The sequence below is a fragment of the Panthera leo genome, chromosome A3, assembly GCF_018350215.1.
Source record: "Panthera leo isolate Ple1 chromosome A3, P.leo_Ple1_pat1.1, whole genome shotgun sequence".
In the NCBI taxonomy this organism is placed as follows: domain Eukaryota; kingdom Metazoa; phylum Chordata; class Mammalia; order Carnivora; family Felidae; genus Panthera; species Panthera leo.
Genome location: NC_056681.1, coordinates 139,023,123 through 139,042,117, shown reverse-complemented (window position 1 = coordinate 139,042,117; position 18,995 = coordinate 139,023,123). Strand labels below are relative to the sequence as shown.

Genomic DNA, 18,995 nt, shown 5'->3' with positions numbered 1-18,995 from the left:
ATAATTCTCTGTATTAATTTGCCAAAAAAAGTTGTCAAAAACCAAATTAAGTGTCGGATCTGGCTTGCCAACATATGTGGCTATACGAACACCAGGCATCTGAAGACTCACGTCCCCAGGGCCCTTTTCTTCTGGCCATTTGCTTTGGGGTCATTTTCACACTCGCTTTTTCTTCTCCTTTGTGTTTGGGCCGAAGGCACGAAATTGCCCAGTGGAAGTGAAACCTTGAGGATCTCAGTGCAACTGAGGGAGCTGTTTGTGTCACCTTCACACCATCCTCTCCCTCAAACGCCTGCATTTATCTGCTTGAAACCAGCTGTTAGATGGGTCAGCGCCCGCGCTGTCCTCAGATCCTTTACTGATACTGACGCTTGAATCCAAACAAACCCGAAACGGAACAGCACCCCTGACAGGCACAGGCCACCCCCCGAGGCCCCACGGACGCTTGTTAGTCTTTAAGGAAAAGTAGACGGTGCTGGTGTTGGTTTCTTGATGAAATATCGAGGAACACAACGTGGGCACAGATGTCTCCACTATAAGTAAGGTCTCCAGAGTTTGGGGAACACATTGAGCGCGTACCAATTACGGAAAAGCCTGTTCCTCCGGGAGGGTTCAGTCGTGCCCCCTCCACTGCCCTTCTCTCACGCTCACGGGTCTTTGCTGCCGCCCATCAGGGAGCTCCAGCAGGGGCCCCTGCACCGCAGGCCGAGATGGTCATGCTTCCAGGCCGGCCGGCAGGGCACCAGGCCACATGGGGTGTGCAGGTCAAATGCACACCCTTGCTGAGTGTCCACAAAGGCACGTGAGTGCCCCCTGGGTGGTCGTGATAGCCCACAAGCTACTGAAATAGAAAAGTCACTCGGCACAAACATCGCAGCCTAAGCAGTTAACGTCTCATTCACATCTTCTTTCTGCCCATTGCTTCGCTGGATTATTTGTTTTTCGGGTGGGAGTTTGGTGAGTTCTTTATAGATTGTGGATACTAGCCCTTTGTCCAATATGCCATTTGCAAATATCTTTTCCCATTCCGTTGGTTGCCTTTTAGTTTTGTTGATTGTTTCCTTTGCAGTGCAGAAGCTTTTTATCTTCATGAGGTCCCAATAGTTCATTTTTGCTTTTAATTCCCGTGCCTTTGAAGATGTGTCAAATAAGAAATTGCTGCGGCTGAGGTCAGAGAGGTTTTTTCCTGCTTTCTGCTCTAGGGTTTTGATGGTTTCCTGTCTCACATTCAGGTCCTTTATCCATTTTGAGTTTATTTTTGTGAATGGTGTAAGAAAGTAGTCTAGTTTCATTCAGCATGTTGCTGTCCAGTTCTCCCAGCACCATTTGTTAAAGAGACTGTCTTTTTTCCATTGGATATTCTTTCCTGCTTTGTCGAAGATTAGTTGGCCATACTTTTGTGGGTCCAATTCTGGAGTCTCTATTCTATTCCATTGGTCTATGTGTCTGTTTTTGTGCCAATACCACGCTGTCTTGATGATTACAGCTTTGTAGTAGAGGCCAAAGTCTGGGATTGTGATGCTTCCCACTTTGGTTTTCTTCTTCAATATTACTTTGGCTATTGTGCCATTTGTCCACAAAGGCACGTGAGTGCCCCCTGGGTGGTCTTGATAGCCACAAATGGCTTTGTGGCTTTTGTGGTTCCATACAGTTTTTAGGATTTGACCAACAGGCACACGAAAAGATACTCAACGTCATTCCTCATCAGGGAAATACAAATCAAAGCCACACTGAGATACCACCTCACGCCGGTCAGAGTGGCTAAAATGAACAAGTCAGGAGATTGTAGATTCTAGCGAGGATGTGGAGAAACGGGAACCCTCGTGCACTGTTGGTGGGAATGCAAACTGGTGCAGCCGCTCTGGAAAACAGTGTGGTTTCCTCAAAAAATTAAAAATAGAAATACCCTATGACCCAGCAATAGCACTGCTAGGAATTTACCCAAGGGACACAGGAGTGCTGATGCAGAGGGGCACTTATACCCCAATGTTTATAGTGGCACTCTCAACCATAGCCAAAGTATGGAAAGAGCCTAAATGTCCATCAACTGACGAATGGATAAAGAAGATGTGGTTTATGTATAGAATGGAATACTACTTGGCAATGAGAAAGAATGAAATCTGGCCATTTGTAGTAATGTGGATGGAACTGGAGGGTCTTATGCTAAGTGAAATAAATCAGGCAGAGAAGGACAGATATCATATGTTTTCACTCATATGCAGATCCTGAGAAACTTAACAGGGGGGAGGGGAAGGGGGGGAAAAGTTACAGAGAGAGAAGGAGGCAAACCATAAGAGACTCTTAAATACTGAGAATAAACCAAGGGTTGATGGGGGCTGGGGGAGAGGGGAAAGTGGGTGATGGGCATTGAGGAGGGCACCTGTTGGGATGAGCACTGGGTGTTGTATGGAAACCAATTTGACAATAAATTATAAAAAAAAAAAAAAATCTCATTTGTAACTGATTGAAAGAGCACCCCTCCAAGCCATTCTTCATGGGATTCCAGTAAAGAGAAACCAACTGTAACAAATCTGACACCTTATTGGAGCGCATACCAATCTCCCCACGCTGACTTATGGCAGCTAATTAAACGCATTGCTGTCCCGTGTCACTCTGCAAATTGAACCACTCCAGTGTGCTGGAGATCAACGAAGGACTGATAATCAAATTATCCCCACCCACTGTCCCTGCAGACACACAAAAGTGCCCATCCCGCCTCCTGCTAGGTGCTCCCGAGGGTTCCCGGGTAAGGCAGCCGCGATGCGATGGATGCAATAGAACCCTTTTCCCTAAGTCAGGAGCCATGTGGCACCATCAGGAGAAGCTGTGTTCAGTCTGTCCTTCGAATGTGCTGACTCCACTGCCCAGATCAGAAACCACTCGCAGGAGCTCCCGGTTCTCTTCCCTCTTAGAGCATCGGAATCAGTCACATTTATGTCAGAATGATCCACATACATGATGTCCTTAATAATGATAATTGTGTCAGAACACAACTAATTTTTAAATACGTCTATTTCTCAACACTCCGCAAACTAAAAAAACCACTCGGCGTGTCACGAGTCTCTTAGACTTTGCTACTTAGGTGCTCCAAGTGCCTACACATCGGATGCACGAAAGGATCGTTGAAGTCTAGTCCCAATGTTTGCCCACTCAGGTCCTTCTGCCGTGTGACCTCCTGAGCCAGACGCTTGCCTACTGCCTTCAAATGGCCACCTTGCTCATTTCTCTTGCAGAGAGCACCACAGGGCCGCCCCAGATGCCGAGTGACCCCACGTGGATCTGGTTGGTAAATGCCAAGGGAGCATGAACAATTTTATACCCAAATTAGCCGTTAAAAAACAAAGAACAGATTTTTCTGTAACAGAAAATTCCCATTTCCTTTTGCTCTTTGAGCCAGTGTTTCCATTCTAATTCATCCATCACTTTTCCCCAGATGTAGGCTATCTCATGATTCGAAGCCTCACACTTGTTTCCGCAGAGACCATCCCAGGTGGGGAGCCTCCAACACAGCCCTGGCCAGGTGGCTGCCCCCCGCCTACGAAGACGGCATCAGCGAGGCCAGGGGGTGGAACCCCCACGTCCTGTACAACGGCTTTCCGCTGCCCCCCGTACGTAGCTCACCGCGCCGTGTCCCCACGATGCTCCCCGGCCACCCGCCACCTCGGAGGAAGCCAGCCTGCTCAGGGCAGTGGGCTCGGAGAGTCCCCGTCCACCCTCACGACCCCTGTGCTCCAGGGCACAGAGAGACCCCAGTCACCAGCCAGGGAGCACAACAAGGCAGATTTAAGTTAAAGTTCCTCTAACTCTCTGCTCGTCACCTCATTTCAGTATTTGAAAGAAATCCTCTATGCATGGGCAGGGGAGGAGGTGTATTCAAAGATTCTTAAAGTTACGTAATTCACTCATTCATGCAAAACCATGGATGGTTGCCGCTTTAGTCCCAGAGGCAAATTATCTGCTAAGCAAACTCATATCCAATCCACTGATCAATGTGGTTAAAAAAATGGATATTTGACCCTCCATTTGACTACTTGCTTCCATGAACAAACCAATCTGCTTGGTCCCGTCCTGTATGTGACAGTGGAATTCTCCAGAAACATAAAAGGGACGCCCTGTTTAGTGTGAGAAGTCAGGATCTGACCATGCCAGCTTGGGGACCGCCACCCCGTCCCCAGGCTCCCCTACGGAAACCAACAGCTTCCCTGGGAGGTCTTCCGTTGGCCGACAGGCAGGAGGACAGGAGCCGCCTGGTGTCAGAGCCGCACCGTGGGCTCCCTGTGGTTGGCACAGGCCCCTCTGGGTGTGCTAACCCGTACTTTTCTCTAGGTCACTTGCAGCCTCCATTCAGCTGCCTGGGTAATGAGGTAATAACACCTTTCCTGTCCTGCACTAGCTGCCAGACCTGTCGGAGCCCTGAGGCTTTCTGAACTCTCAGTGTTAAGGGCAACCCCGCCAGAATTATACAGCTACTCAGGTCAGAGCTCAGGTACCTTTAATGGGATGTATTAGTTTCCTGCTGCTGCTGTAACAAGTTAGCACAATTTTAGTGGCTTAAACTACGAAAAGTTACAGAAGTCTGACATGGGTCTCACTGGCCTCCAATCCAGGTGTGGGCTGGGCTTCGTTCCTTCTGGAGGCTGGGGATCCGCTTCTTGGCCCCCTGGCTGCCAGGGACACTGCCTCCTTGGCTCTTGCCCCCCAAAAGCTGCATCCCCTCTGCCTACAGTCAGGAGAAGCTCTCCGATTTTAAGAACCATGTGATTGCATCGGATCCACTTGGAAACCCAGGGTAGCCCCCCCTGTCTTGTGGTCCTTAGAGTAATCACATCCACAAAGGTGTCAAGGCCTGGGGAACAGCCCTCCGCGGCCCTGTCCTCTGAGTCATGACCTCTGTCACACCAATGGCTAGATGTGTAATAAATTACCTAATTTAATCCCCACAATGATCCTGAAATATCAACATTTCATACTCACATACAGATAATGAAACTAAGACTCAGGGCAGTTAACTAAGGCCCCCCCAATCACCACAAACCAATGCATTATGCTGAGGGCAGCCTGGATGTGTCCACCCACCCTAATGCCACAGACTCGAACTTCTGAGCGCCAGCCATCCGTGAATGGGCACAGCCTCCTGTCCTGTGAACGAGCACGGCCCTATGACCCTCAGGGTTCCCCAGTGTCCTCTTTCTCTGCCGATGGCCTTCCCACATGACAAGCTGGTCTCTTTCGCCCAGGTCCGGGAGGTGACAAGGCAAGTTATTCGAGTTTCCAACGAGGCCGTCACGGAAGATGACCAATATTCTGATCTCCTGATGGTGTGGGGCCAATATATTGATCACGACATCGCATTCACCCCTCAGAGCACCAGGAAAGTTGCATCTGAGGGAGAAGCTGATTGCCAGTTGACCTGCAAAAACCAAGACCCGTGTTTTCCCATACAGGTACAATTTTAAACTTCTTCGTATTGGTTACAAAAGTAATAGATGTCGTTTAAAAAATCAAACAGAAGTGTAAAACGAAAGGTCAAAACCTATGGATGCGGCCAGAAATTGCCTGTGCGTGTATGTACATAACGTGTCCTTATGTGCGTACAGGAGCCTCACGCACAGCTCGTGTGTCACACTACGTGCGTTGCTCCCAACTTGGTGTGGGTCTCCGAGCAGTAGTTATAGTTCTCCCCGTGTCATTAAGTGGACAGAAACGTGATTGTTTAAGACTTCGACAGTCCTGCAGTGTGCGTCATAACTTACTAACGATTAGCTTCTTCATGAGCATTTAGGTGGTTTTAGGCTTTGTTGTTTTAAAATGCTGTTGCAAATAACAAAGCGGGCGCACACCTGGACGTAGAGCCTGGGGCACGCATGCGCACCTAGCAGGCACGCCGGCAGGGCTAACGGTACAGAGCTGGGGGAGCACAGAATGCCTCCACAGATACTGCAAATCTGGTCTCTGTAAATATTGTGCTAATTTCCTCTCTTACTAGCAAGGGAAGAGACAGTGCAGGTAAGGGTTTAATCACTTCTCTTTGGAAAACATCCTCAAAGGTCGGGGGTAGGAGGAGCACTTTCTACCCAAGAGCAGACTGTCTGGGCCACGTCCCCTAGGTACCACACACCTTCCTGGAGCAGCCACTCCGGGGCCACGCTGTGCCCGAGCTTGGTGGGAGGTCCAGATAAGAGAACCAGAAGTTTGGACCCTTTGGGCATCTGCAGAGGAGGCCCCAACAGGCCAGGCATCTAAACAAAACAGACCAAAAGGAAAGATTGTGGAGAAGGGGTGAAAGGGCACCATGGGGACTGCACCAATCACAGCTAAGGAAACTCCAGCCTCCTCCGAATGTCCTGACCCTTGGCAGGAAGGGGGAGCTGGAGGGGGACAAGTGGGCGGGGCAGGAGACAGGAGTGGGCGGGGCAGACAGCAGCACCGGTGCCCTAGGGTCCCGGCCCCCCGAAAGCTTTCAGGGTGTCTGCAGAGGCCCAGTGACCCGGTCTCCCCTTTCCCGGCAGCTACCCACCAACGGCTCGGGGACCTCAGGCCGGTCCTGTTTGCCATTTTACCGCTCCTCCGCGGCCTGTGGCACCGGTATCCAAGGCGCCTTCTTTGGCAACCTGACCTCGGCGAACCCGCGACAGCAGATGAACGGGCTGACCTCTTTCCTGGACGCGTCCACCGTGTACGGCAGCTCCCCGGCCTTGGAGAAGCAGCTGCGCAACTGGACCAGTGCGGAGGGGCTGCTCCGGGTCAACACGCGCCACTGGGACGCCGGCCGCGCCTACCTGCCCTTCGCGCGGCCGCCTGGGCCCACGGGCTGCGCGCCCGAGCCCGGGACCCGCGGGACGGCCCAGGCGCCTTGCTTCCTGGCCGGGGACGGCCGTGCCAGCGAGGTCCCCGCCCTGACGGCCCTGCACACACTGTGGCTGCGGGAGCACAACCGCCTGGCCGTGGCGCTCAAGGCCCTCAACGCGCACTGGAGCGCGAACACCGCCTACCAGGAGGCGCGCAAGGTGGTGGGCGCCTTGCACCAGGTGTGAGAGGTCACTGGGACGCCCTCTGCTAGCGTGAGCAACGGGAGCTGGGCGGGAGACGGGGAGCACGGGAGCCCCGTGGTTCAGGAGTAGAGCTCCGGAAGGAGCTGCGTGCTTGTGTAAGCGGAGGGAGCCCCGTGGTGCGGGAAGGCGTGGGGGGTAGAGGGCGGAAGCCCCGTGGTGCAGGAGTAGAGCTCCGGAAGGAGCTGCGTGCTTGTGTAAGCGGGGGTGAACCCCGTGGTGCGGGGAGGGGTGGGGGGTAGAGGGCGGGAGCCCGTTGGTGCAGGAGTAGAGCTCTGGAAGGAGCTGCGTGCTTGTGCAAGCTGGGGGAGCCCCATGGTGCGGGGAGGGGTAGGGGGTAGAGGGCGGGAGCCCGTTGGTTCAGGAGTAGAGCTCCAGAAGGAGCTGCGTGCTTGTGTAAGCGGAGGGAGCCCCGTGGTGCGGGAAGGGGTGGGGGGTAGAGGGCGGGAGCCCCGTGGTGCAGGAGTAGAGCTCCGGAAGGAGCTGCGTGCTTGTGTAAGGGGGGGGGGGGGGGGGGGAAGCCCCGTGGTGCGGGGGCGGGGGGTAGAGGGCGGGAGCCCCCTGGTGCAGGGGGCGGGGTAAGAGCGCGGGAGACCCGGTGCTGTGGGGGTGGTGCTGGAGGGTGGAGCCGGTCGTGGGAACCTGATGCCCACGCTTACGTGGACCCGCACGCGGTGGAGGGCAGCTCACCTCCGAGTCACGTTCCCGATTCACAGAGGGGAACACGCAGTCGGCGAAATAAAAGAAGTGATAACCACGTAGGGCCTGTGAAGGGGCGTTTAGGCAGATTTGGAGGACGGCAATGTAATGTGACCCGGAAACCCGCCCCCGTCTTATGGCAAAGTCAAACAGCCCGTCAGACACGCTCTCACCTTGAACAAAGTGGCCTCCGACGCAGGCGCAGTCTAGCAGTTCTCAGACAGGGTCCCGTCGGGGGCGTCCCGGCCCCCGCTCTGCCATGGCGCGTGTCCCCTTGTTTTCTGTGTCGTGTCGTGTCTGTGCCCCTTCCCCGAACGCACGCTCCGCGGGAACAGACGGTGTGTTTCCCAGCTGTCCCGTATGAGCAGGGGTCCAGGTCCAAGGGCAAGAGCGAAGTAGAGCCCCGCCCATCACCCCGGAGCCCCTCCCTGCGGCTGCCCAGGACGTTACAACGTTTCTGAGGCTCACATTTCACTTTCAAATTTCCTTCTGTTTTCTTCAGTCAATAGCTTTTCTTCGGGGTTTTTGCAAATGCCTTGGAAACCTTAAAATAATGATAGGTTGCATTGAAAGAGTTGGTAAAACCCTTGCAGGGGCATAGGCTGCGTCCTGGGGGCCCCTCAGCCCCGGACAGACAGCCCTGTGCGGGGGGGGGGGGGGGGGGGGGGGGGGGGGGGGGGGGGGGGCGTGTGCCCTGCCCCAGGTCGCGGAAGGGGCTCCCACGAGGGGAACCTACAGGTGTAGAACAAACAAACAAAAACCTTGTGGAGAAGTCACTTTGAGGCCTTACTGCAGGGCAGGGCGAGCTGAGACCTGGTCCATCAGGGGGCTGCACCTGTCTCTCCGCTGGGTCCCGTGATCATGAAGGGCACCTGGGGAGGGTCACAGGCCGCGTCAGTCCTGTCCCCTTAGAGCGATGCATCTTCCAGGTTGGACCAAATCAGGACGAGGCCTCATTTACAAAACCCACACATGGGTTCGGCTCCTGTGGCGACCCCTGCCGGCCCCTTGCCTTCGTGCTTCTGTTACAACGAACTAACGACCTGACAGACACAATTCAGGGGGGGAAGGAGCGACAGGGTGTTTCTCTCGGCCTAAATTTTAACCGGCGAGAGCCCTTCAATCCCACGTAGCCCTCGGCTTGCGCGCCGTTTCCTTCCCGCTTCCGCGCAGGGAGTCGCAGCGCCCCGGACCCTCTCTGTAAGTAACGTGTCTGCCACGTGGACACCACACCGCACACCCAGCACAGAAAACCATGGCTGTTTCCTGTTCTCACGGAAACTCCACGAAAGAGGTTCTCCAGATAAGGAAGCCAGTCCAGAGAGGCCCCCGGCCCTCCCAGAGTAGCGCAACTAAGAAGGAGGAGGTGGGATTCGAACTCCCGGCTCTGAATCCTGAGCCTCTGGTCTCAGGTTCCGCAAAACGCCTGGACTTCTGACTTGCGCTCTGAGTTCAGGCGTCGCCGGAGTGCCCACGGGTGAAGCGTGGTGCAGTGCCACAGCCCTTGTGTCTGCGTGGTGTGCAGCCACGTTTTGTGTGGCCTTCCCTGCGGGGTGTCTGGGGGTGTCGCTGACACGCGCCCCGTCCCGTAAATGCCAGAGCTGTGAGGTCGCTACTCGCATCCGTTCAGCTGGTTACCTGTTCCCTTGCCTGGATGGCACGTCCCTCCTGGAACACCTCTGCCCCCGGGCATGTGCAGGAGGAAGTCCTCCCCTGTCTCTGGACGTGGCCCCGGTCTGGCCCCCGGGCCCTGCTGGAGGCGCCCCGCTCAGAAACTCCTGTTTTCCCTTCTCCGTAGATCATCACCATGCGAGACTACATCCCCAAAGTCCTGGGCCCCGAGGCCTTCCAGCAGCACGTGGGCCCCTATGAGGGCTATGACCCCACCGTGGACCCCACCGTGTCCAACGTGTTTTCCACGGCCGCCTTCCGCTTCGGCCACGCCACAGTGCACCCGCTGGTGCGGCGGCTGGACGCCAGCTTCCGGGAGCACCCCGCGCTCCCCCCGCTGCGGCTGCAGGACGCCTTCTTCAGCCCCTGGAGGGTCCTCAAGGAAGGTGCGCCCCCTCCCGCAGGCTCCCCGGCACAGGCGCCCACAAACCCGTGGTGACGGCAGGCTTTCCGCTCCTAGCACATTTGGCCGAATTCTGTGTGGTTATCGGCCTTTGCGGGGAAAGTCAACACCTCGAAGCTTTTTAAAGGCTCCACCGCTCATCAGAAAACCTCCTCCCGGATTCTGAAGCTCTTCAGAGTCCGCAGGGTGGCCACCTGAGGTGCAGCCCCCCTCCACCTAGTGTTTCAAAGCTCGTGTAGAAACCTCGTTAGCACACGTTCGTTACAAGTAACACCGTCCTCACTGGTGCACAACGTGAGAACGTCAGGACTGCTGGTTCCTTCTCTGGGTCCCCTTTGGGCCTGCAGCCTGCCCTCTACGCTCACCAGTCAGTCCCCCTGGGGGGCCCGGCCAGGTGCTGACCCACCCACACGGCAGAACCCAAGCAGTACTGGGAAGCCCTCGGAGTCACGTGAAGGGAATTCGAGAACCTGAAGGGCTCATCCGTTAAGAACAAGCAGAGCTGGCCGTCGGAGATGCCGTGGTTTTCCCAGGACTCATGAGACAATCTCGGCCTCTTCCGTGTATTTTACAGGCGGGTTGGACCCCCTCGTGAGGGGCCTTCTCTCGAGACCAGCCAAGCTGCAGGTACAGGACCAGCTGATGAACGAGGAGCTGACAGAGAGGCTGTTCGTGCTGGGGAGCTCGGGCATGCTGGACCTGGCGTCCATCAACCTGCAGCGGGGCCGGGACCACGGCCTGCCAGGTCTGCCTGCTGCCGGCTCCTCCCCGGGCTCCTCCCCCGACTCTCCTTGGGCTCCTCCCTGGGCTCCTCCTTGGGCTCACCTCCTCAGACTCATTTCCCCAGGCTCCTCCCCGGACTCTCCTTGGGCTCCTCCTTGGGCTCCTCCCCCGACTCTCCTTGGGCTCCTCCCTGGGCTCCTCCTTGGGCTCACCTCCTCAGACTCATTTCCCCAGGCTCCTCCCCGGACTCTCCTTGGGCTCCTCCTTGGGCTCCTCCCCCGACTCTCCTTGGGCTCTTCCCTGGGTTCCTCCTTGGGCTCACCTCCCCAGACTCACTTCCCCGGGCTCCTCCCTGGCTCACCTCCCACCTGGGCCTGTCTTCTCAGAAGTACATGCGTTGCCAACCTTTTTCCAGTCTCTAAGAAATGGGCTTTCCAGGCACCCTCGTTCATCCACTGGGAGCTCATTCAGCTTGCTCAGAGGACAGGCCCGCAGGGCGCCCGGGGCCTCCCAGTGGGGCAGGAGCAGGGGGTTTAAAAAGAGGAAGAGGGAGATGGTCTGGCCTCCCAGCAGCCCACACGAGGCACAGCTCCAGGGGAGTCAGAGGCGGCTGTCCTGCCCGCCCCCTCCCTGTCACCGTCCCAATCAGCACACAGCCTTCTGCTGCCTCCAGGCCGTCTCACCCCAGCAGTCTGATTCCCTGGCCACTGTGTGGGTGGGAACCCTCTTCCCGGGAGGCTCCTAGCTCCCCACCCCCACCTGCCGTGCCCACTCAGGCCCCTTACCTGTCCCAACCCTCGCCGCCCCAGCCCTGAGACCCTCTGGGATGCCCTCCATGGCCTTTCCTCTGGGGTGCCCATAGTTGGGCTGTCTGGCCAGCCTTTGGTAGCCACGCAAGGCCCCTGCTGCCTGCCACCCAGTCTCTGTGTGTAGACACGCCTCCCCTGGTGCCTGGGGAGCCCCTCCGGGTCAGGGGCTACGCCTCACGTGTCCCCTCTCTGCGTGTGTTGGGGACTCACAGACCGGCCGTGGGAAACCAGGCCTGCCTGCTCAGAGCCCCCCACACGTGTCCCCTCTTACCTCCCCCTCAAAGGCCAGGGAGGTGAGTTATGATCACAGTAAAACGTGGCGTCTGGGGTCTGGCATTGTTGTGCCTCCCACTGGGTTTATGAACTAACCCTTCAGGAAGGCCCCGACGTCGGTGCCGGAACATTCCGGCACATCAGGTGGTGGGGTGGGTTCTCTGTAGCCAGGCGTCCTGGACGGGACCGGCGAGCGGTGGCTGCGGTGAGGCAGGCGGGGCGGATGCTACAGCCCCTCCCCCTGCAGGCTACAACGCGTGGAGGCGGTTCTGCGGCCTGCCCGCACTGGAGACCCGCGCCCACCTGCGCACGGCCACTGCCAACGCCAGCATCGCGGGCCGGATGATGGACCTGTATGGTCACCCGGACAACATCGACGTCTGGCTGGGCGGCTTGGCGGAGACCTTCCTCCCCGGGCGCGCACGGGGCCGCTGTTCGCCTGCCTCATCGGGAGACAGATGAAGGCCCTGAGGGACGGAGACCGGTGGGTGCACCCGACCGGGCCCTCGTGCGGGAGGCGGCCCCGGGTCACCCCAGACGGGGCTCATGCAGGCCAGCACCCTGTGAGCTGCCGCGGATGCGTCCCAACCGCCCGGCCTCACGTGTGAGCAGGTTTCGCGTGGAGAGCGCGTGTTTCTGGCGCCAGAAGCCCGCCGTGGGGTGTTCTCTGACACGTCTGCCCAGTGGGGCAGACGGACGCTAACCCGGGCCTGAGGCCCAGGCCCGCGAGGGCGCCCTCTGAAGGCTCAGCCTCGGCCTGGGCCCCGCGAGGACCCCGAGGGTCCTGGTTCTGGGCCCGGCATGGCGGGCGTGAGGAGTCTGGAAGCACGCGGACCGCAACGGCCGCCCGGTCCCAGGCCCTCTCCTCTCGCGCAGGTTCTGGTGGGAGAGCAGCGGGGTGTTCACGGAGGCCCAGCGGCACCAGCTGGCCAGGCATTCCCTGTCCCGGGTCATCTGTGACAACACGGGTCTCCCCAGCGTGCCCCCTGACGCCTTCCTGGTCGGAAGATTCCCGAGGGACTTTGAGTCGTGCGAGAACATTCCAGGCCTGAACCTGGATGCGTGGAGGGAGGTCCTTCCTCAAGGTGACGTAAAGCCCTTCTTAACTTCTGTCGTGGCACATGCATTATTTGCAAGGATGGGGGAGGTGGGCGCCCCACACGTGAGCTGCACATGGGACCCTCGAGTCGGGGTGGGCAGGCGGACAGGTGAGCGCATGGGCCTTGGGGGCACAAGTGTCCGCTGGGCCTCAGTGGTGCCGTCTGCAGAGCTCTGCCCAGTGCCAAGAAGCTGCATGGCCCGCTGGACTGTGGCAGAAATGTCTCTGGCTGGAAGGTGGGAGGTGAGGGGGGTCAGGGGGGTGAGGGGTGAGGGGGTGAGGAGGAGGCAGGAGGTGAGAGCCCTGAGAGGCGCCAGGGGACAGGAAAGCTGGGTAGGCCTCCCAGGGAGGGGTTGATGCAGGAGGAAGGTGTGGGCACAGCGTCCTGGACGCCATCGCTGTGTCTGGTGACCAGGGAGCAGCGTGTCGAGGGGCAGCAGAGCCTGGGGGGGGGGACCTGGCCCGGAGCCGGCGTCCTGAGGCGGGTGGGCTTGGCTCTGAAGCCAGTGCTCCTGGTCGTGCGCGGCTGGACCAACCCGTGGGACGTGGGGTCCGAGTGGCGGGCGGAGGCGGGGCGGAGCCGGCAGTGAGCGCTGAGGGCACCCGCCTTCCGTCCCTGTGCAGGTGACGCGTGTGGCCTCCAGGGCGGAGTGGACAACGGGGACTGGGCGCTGTGCGGCGAGCCCGGGCAGCGCGTGCTGGTGTTTTCCTGCCACCACGGGTTTCGGCTGCACGGCCCGGAGCAGGTGGCCTGCTCCCCCCGGGGCGGGCGCTTCCAGCCCCCCGTGTGCAGAGGTCAGTGCTCCTCAGCCCCCGCCTCACCCCCAGATCTGTGCCCGTCAGACCGGGAGTAAGCACAAGTGTGGCTCCTGGAAAGGCGCCTCTGAGCGTAACGACCCTCCCAGGTGGCGGGGAAATAAAGCGTCTCCTGGGTGGGGGTGCCCTCGTGGACCGCTTTCTAGATGCGTCGCGACCGTCACGTCGGCACGCGGGTATTAGGGACAAGTCAGTGACTCACGGGAGAAGGTTCTAGAGCCACATTCTCGAGTGAAACTTGAAGGAGGGAGGTGCCTCCTCTCGGAACGCCCTGGGACACACTTGTCGCCCGGCTTGCGCACCTGGGCATGTGGGCGCCCCCAGGTCACCTCCCATCCGTTCGTCCAGCCTGGCTGCTGGCAGCGGTGCGGGGGGAGGGGCGCGAGCGCAGGTGAGGGTCCCCGAGCGGCCCTGCGGAGGAGCGGGCAGAATGGCCGTCTGCAGCGGATGCCTGTGTGTGGGTCCCTGAGGCCGGGGACTCCTGGTGACCGCAGGCCCGCTGGCTGAGAAGTGACCCACAAACCGTGCGTGCACCCCACCGGGCCGCGGCGGCCGGGGAAGCGATGCCGGAGGCACGCAGGCTCCGCTCATCGGCCCACGACCTTGGCCACGACTGCCCTGGGAGGAGCCTGGCGACAGGCAGGGAGCTGCTGACGGCCCAGCGGGCACAGGGGTGCAGCCACGCAGGAGTTTCAGTTCAGGAAGAGGAAAGCGTTCTGGAGGTGGATGGAGGCCGCGAGAGCGAGCTTACGGCCACGGAAACGCTCGGCTAGAAGTGGTTCACGTTGCGGACGTTTTACCTCGGTGACGAAGATGCCGCTCCGGTCTCGGAGGCCAGCGGTGTCTTGTCCCGGAGGGCTGCGGTGGTCACACAAGAGAGACTGACGGAGACCGTGAGCGCCAAGGCCGGGCTGCTGTGCGGTCCTGTGCACCTGCTTGGCGAGGGCCGGGGTCTGGGAGGGGCTGCGATCTGGGAGGGGTCGGGGTCCCCGGAGGGGCCCGGTGGCTGGCCCCAGAGTCGTGTCCAGGGAGAGCCCTGAGGAGCAGTCGCCAGAACAGGAGCAACCAGGTGAGACCCTGCCGGCTCGGGGGAGCGTATCGCCAGGCCCAGGGCTGGACCGGAAAACCCCCGTGCCCAGATTTGCACGAGCAGGGCGTGAGCGGCGAGGCTGGAGGACACCCCGCGCCTCATCGGACGTGGTCGGGGGGGAAGCCAGAGCTTTGCCCTCGAGGTTCACAGGAACCCACGGTGCCGTGGGTTACACCCTTTTTGCCTAAATACCTAGACGTTTTACGTGTGGATTCAGGCGGATGTTAGCCCTCGTGACCCCAGAGCTCTATTCCTGACGTCCCGCCTCACACCCATCGGGTGTTTCTTCTTCCTTAATGAGCTGTCTGCCCGGCGCATGCCTGGCTCGTGCTGACCCCTAGCAGTGAACGTCACTCGGTTCTGAACCCGGTGGGGTGAACCCGGCAGCCTTCGGGGGGCGTGGCCTGCCGTGTGGACACAATTCCTGGCTCACGGTCGCCCCCGGGCGCCCAGAGCTCCTGAGTCTGGACCTACCTGCCCGGATACCAAGACCCTGGTCGGGCGGGGCGGCTCTCAGAAGCCTGCTCCCGGTCTAATGATCCTGCCCCCCGCTGGCCCGCGCCCCCGCTCACCCTGCCTGGGCCGCCTCAGTAGCTTTGTCATCTGCCCCCAGACCAAGGGCTTCTGTGACTCCGCGTTTGCAGAGGCGACCTGACCGAGGGGGGTCACCCGTCTCCGTGGCTTCTCCGTTCCGGTTAGTCACAGGCACAGCGAAAGCACAGGCAGATGCCCAGCGTTACCAACATAGCGAGTCCAGAGCCGGCGGGTTGGATTTTGGTGCATCCACACCGGGAACTCTCGTGCTGAATAAATTAGCAGTGTGTCCACTGACGTGAGATACTGTCCACAGATGCACCAGGTGAGATGCACATCACAGAGCAGCTGCACAGTGGGAACCCGCTTGGGGCGAGAGGAGCTTGTTTGCAAATACTTCCAATGCCTTCGTGAAGACGACGACTCATTAATCTCGGTTTCAAACTTGGCACAGTGAGACCGGACGAGGAAGGAGAGGGTGTTAACCTTTTATTTACACGACCTGTGTTTTGTCCTCCTGCGTTAACAATTAAGATACAATATCTTTAAACAAATTCCGGAAAACTCGACGCGGTGCAGCCAGTGGTAGAAATGTGCTATTTCTGTACGTGGTGTTTTTCACCTGATCTGTGCCCTGCACTGTGAGTTTCTAAGTCAAGGAAAAAACAGCCTTTGAACACAGTGCAGAGTGCTTTTCCTCGTGGGGTGAACTGATGTGAACGTCAGAGCCACCTCTGTCCTCGGTGAACCACGGCGGCCACGGCTGCAGGGAAGAAAGAAAGGCTTTCCTGAGGATGCAGTGCCCGGGTCAGACGAGACACGCACTCTCCTCGCCACTCAGCCCTACTTTTCCACCGGCCCATCCACACGAAAGGCTGGTGGAAAAAGCGAACCTAGAAATTAACTGCAATGAGACTCTCGTGAGGGCTTCGAAGTCGGGAATCAAAGTGGATAAAACGCGGGGTGTCTGTGGCCCTTTGCTCTGTTGTTGCCCAGAGGGTGTGTGATCCATGAATACGAACCGTGGCTCCTGTGTCTACTGGACAGGGAGCCCCGGGTCAGCACCCTGAGCTCGGGAGGGGGAGACGCACCCGGGCAGGTAACGGTCCAGGAATCTAGGACTAGGCAAGCCTGAGACCAGCGTGGGTCTGTCCCACACGTTCCGTGGCTTCCCCGGGGCAGGGAGAGCAGAAGGTGCAGGTCCCCAACCTGGGCAAACATGTCCCTCGAGATGCACACCGCAGCCCTGACCCCTGGCCCCTTGGATGTGCATAATTACACCCGTTTACATGTGGGAAGAGCCCAGCTGGGGGGAGCCCGCACCCTCGACCTCCGTGTCAGGAACAACCCCGCCCCGCACGCCCGGCACACGGCCTGGTCGTGCTGGGCAGCGTGGTCACAGAGTGGCCGACCGGCCCTTGAGCTGACCTCACAGGCGGACGAGAAGAGAGCAGGTGCTCCCACAGAGGCTCCCCGAGAGGGACACGCCCCACAGGGCACTAGGGGTTCTCGTCTCCTCTAGGCAGCAGTCTGGGGGGCCTGCGTCGCGCCCAGGGTGAGGACCGGAGCTGGGGAGGGGACGCCACAGGGGGCCGGGGGAGGAGGCGGCGCCTGAGCTCCGTGTGCTTTGTGCAGACGTGAACGAGTGTGAAGACGCGGCACAGCCCCCCTGCCACCCGTCGGCCCGGTGCCGGAACACCAAGGGCAGCTTCCGGTGCGAGTGCACAGAGCCGTACGTGCCGGGGGAGGACGGAACAACGTGTGTAGGTGAGTCCCGAGCGCGTCTGCAGTGCACCTTCTGGAGGCCCGCAGGGTCATCCTGCTAGATGCGTGTCCCGTGACGTCCTGTGTGCGCTCCCGGTGCCGCGTCCGTGACTCTGGGTGGGAGCGGGGACCAGCCAGTACCGACCTCAGCTTGGCTGCGGGAAAGACACGACACTCGTGAAGGGCGAGGTAGCGTGGGGGCACCGCCCCGTCCTCTCCGGCACTGGGGACACCTTCCTGTCCTCTCCAGTGTGGGGGCACCGTCCCTCCTCTCCCGGGAGCTTCCGCTGTGAGGCTGGCATCGCGTTTCATTCTCAGTACGGAACAGAGAGGTCCAGTGACTTGCTGGGGGTCACACAGCCACTCGGTTGCAGATCCAGGTTCCTAACTTGGCGCCTCGCCCCCGTGAAGGAGAATCTGCAGGGACAGATTTTGTTCGGGTGGGGGCGGGGCACCAGGCCGACGGAGCCCAACTGTAAACACGCCCGGCCACACAGTGCGGGCTGTGGGGGAGGGGAAGCAGCCGGAGGGCGTGGTCAGGCTGGGGGGTTCCTGCAGAAGCAGCGAGTGTGGGGGCGGGAGGGGCCCCTCGCTGCAGACAGACTCCAGGCGGCACCCTCGTCCCCGAGTGCATGCAGCAGGCACCGCCCGGGCGCCCACATGAGGCGCAGGGTGGCGGGGTGGCGGGACCCTGCCGTCCCCGGCTTGTGAGGGGTCAGAGTCCCGTAGGGGAGGGAGCAAGGCACGAACCCACAGTCTCACAAGCCGCGTAGAGCCCGCCCTCGTGGTAAGTGCCACAAAGGGGCGCGTGACGTGCAGGTGTGTCCGTGAGGACACTGGCCCGCCCAGGGGTTCAGGGAGCGTCTCTGTCACAGCGGGGTGCAGGCGGAGGTGAGGGGTGGAAAAGCACTGCGGGTGCCAAGGCCCTGGGGCAAGACAGTGGGGATGATTGGGAGGAGGGGGGACAGGAGAGGCGGTGAGGGCAACGCGGAGCAGGCCCTTGTCCCCTTATGTCCCCGTGTCGGAGGGCGGGACGCCTCCTCACACCTGCGCCCCAGGAGACGGCTGCCGTGGGCCAGGCCGAGGTGGCGGCAGGACGTGGGCGTTGCGACCAGAGGTGGACGCGAGGGGCGAGGGACAGGGATGTGCAGGGAGCCTAGGGCGCTCCGCAGGCGGGCGGTGCAGGGGCCCGGCCAGCTTTGGGACCAAGACGCCCATCCTGGCGCCCGTGTGTTCGCTGCGAGCGGCGGGCGCGCTCACGGTTTCCGGTCATGAGGGCCGACTGAGGGGCTGAGTGCGGGCGGGCGGGTCGAGGCCCCGTGGACGAGTCTGAGAAGCTGTGACTCGAAGGGCCCCCTGGACAGGAGCCAGTCCCGCCCCCACACGCCGCCCGTGCAGAGCGCTGGTCGCACGTGCCCGGCTGACCGCGTGGTCCCATCGGGGAGCCTCACTGGGCCCGGAAGCGGCAGGCGGGGCGTCAGCCGCTGGAGGGCGTCAGGGGCAGGTGCAGGGAAAATCCAGTCCCTACGCTCTGGGGCCCCGGCACCCCGCTTTCAAGGCGAGGGGGGCCCCCCACGGGAGACACCCCCGTCCCGCCACCCCGAGGGATCTCCGTCCCCGACAGCCACATCCACGTGGCAGGTCTTACTGCGGCGCGGGCACCGGGCCTGGGCCCTGCCCACGGGGACGCGTCCCGCTGCTGTCGTGGCCGGGTGTGTGTGTGTGCCCACGTGACCCGCTGTGACTGCCTCCGGCACGCTAGGAGCTGTCTGCTCCGGACGCCCCCCCCCCCCCCCCCCCGCCAGCCTCTCCGAACGATCCTGTCCCAGAGGGTGTGCTCTCAGGCGGAAGGACCCCACGTGCGCACGTGTTCGGTGAGGCGGGGGCCCGGTATCGGGAAAGACGGACTCTCACCTGGGTCACTCGGCGTTGTTACCCCGTCCTGGGTGGGTGGGGACAGAGTGCAGACGTCCGTCTACCAGAGGCTCCCCCCTCGCCTCCCCGTGACGCGGCCCCCCGCTCCCTGCGCCACACCCACTGCCCACCGGTGTCCACGACCACGTAC

The 18,995-nt window shown here is 60.2% G+C and overlaps 1 protein-coding gene across 1 annotated transcript in view; it reads left to right on the top strand.

The window, feature by feature from the left end:
- TPO (thyroid peroxidase) overlaps positions 1–18,995 on the top strand; it is a 48,089-nt gene that overhangs the window by 18,291 nt on the left and 10,803 nt on the right. The window contains 10 exon segments of the mRNA XM_042930349.1: positions 3,479–3,608; positions 5,238–5,444; positions 6,510–7,028; positions 9,547–9,805; positions 10,397–10,567; positions 11,875–12,033; positions 12,036–12,111; positions 12,504–12,712; positions 13,351–13,521; positions 16,802–16,933. Of these exon segments, the coding sequence (XP_042786283.1) occupies positions 3,479–3,608; positions 5,238–5,444; positions 6,510–7,028; positions 9,547–9,805; positions 10,397–10,567; positions 11,875–12,033; positions 12,036–12,111; positions 12,504–12,712; positions 13,351–13,521; positions 16,802–16,933 (2,033 nt within the window).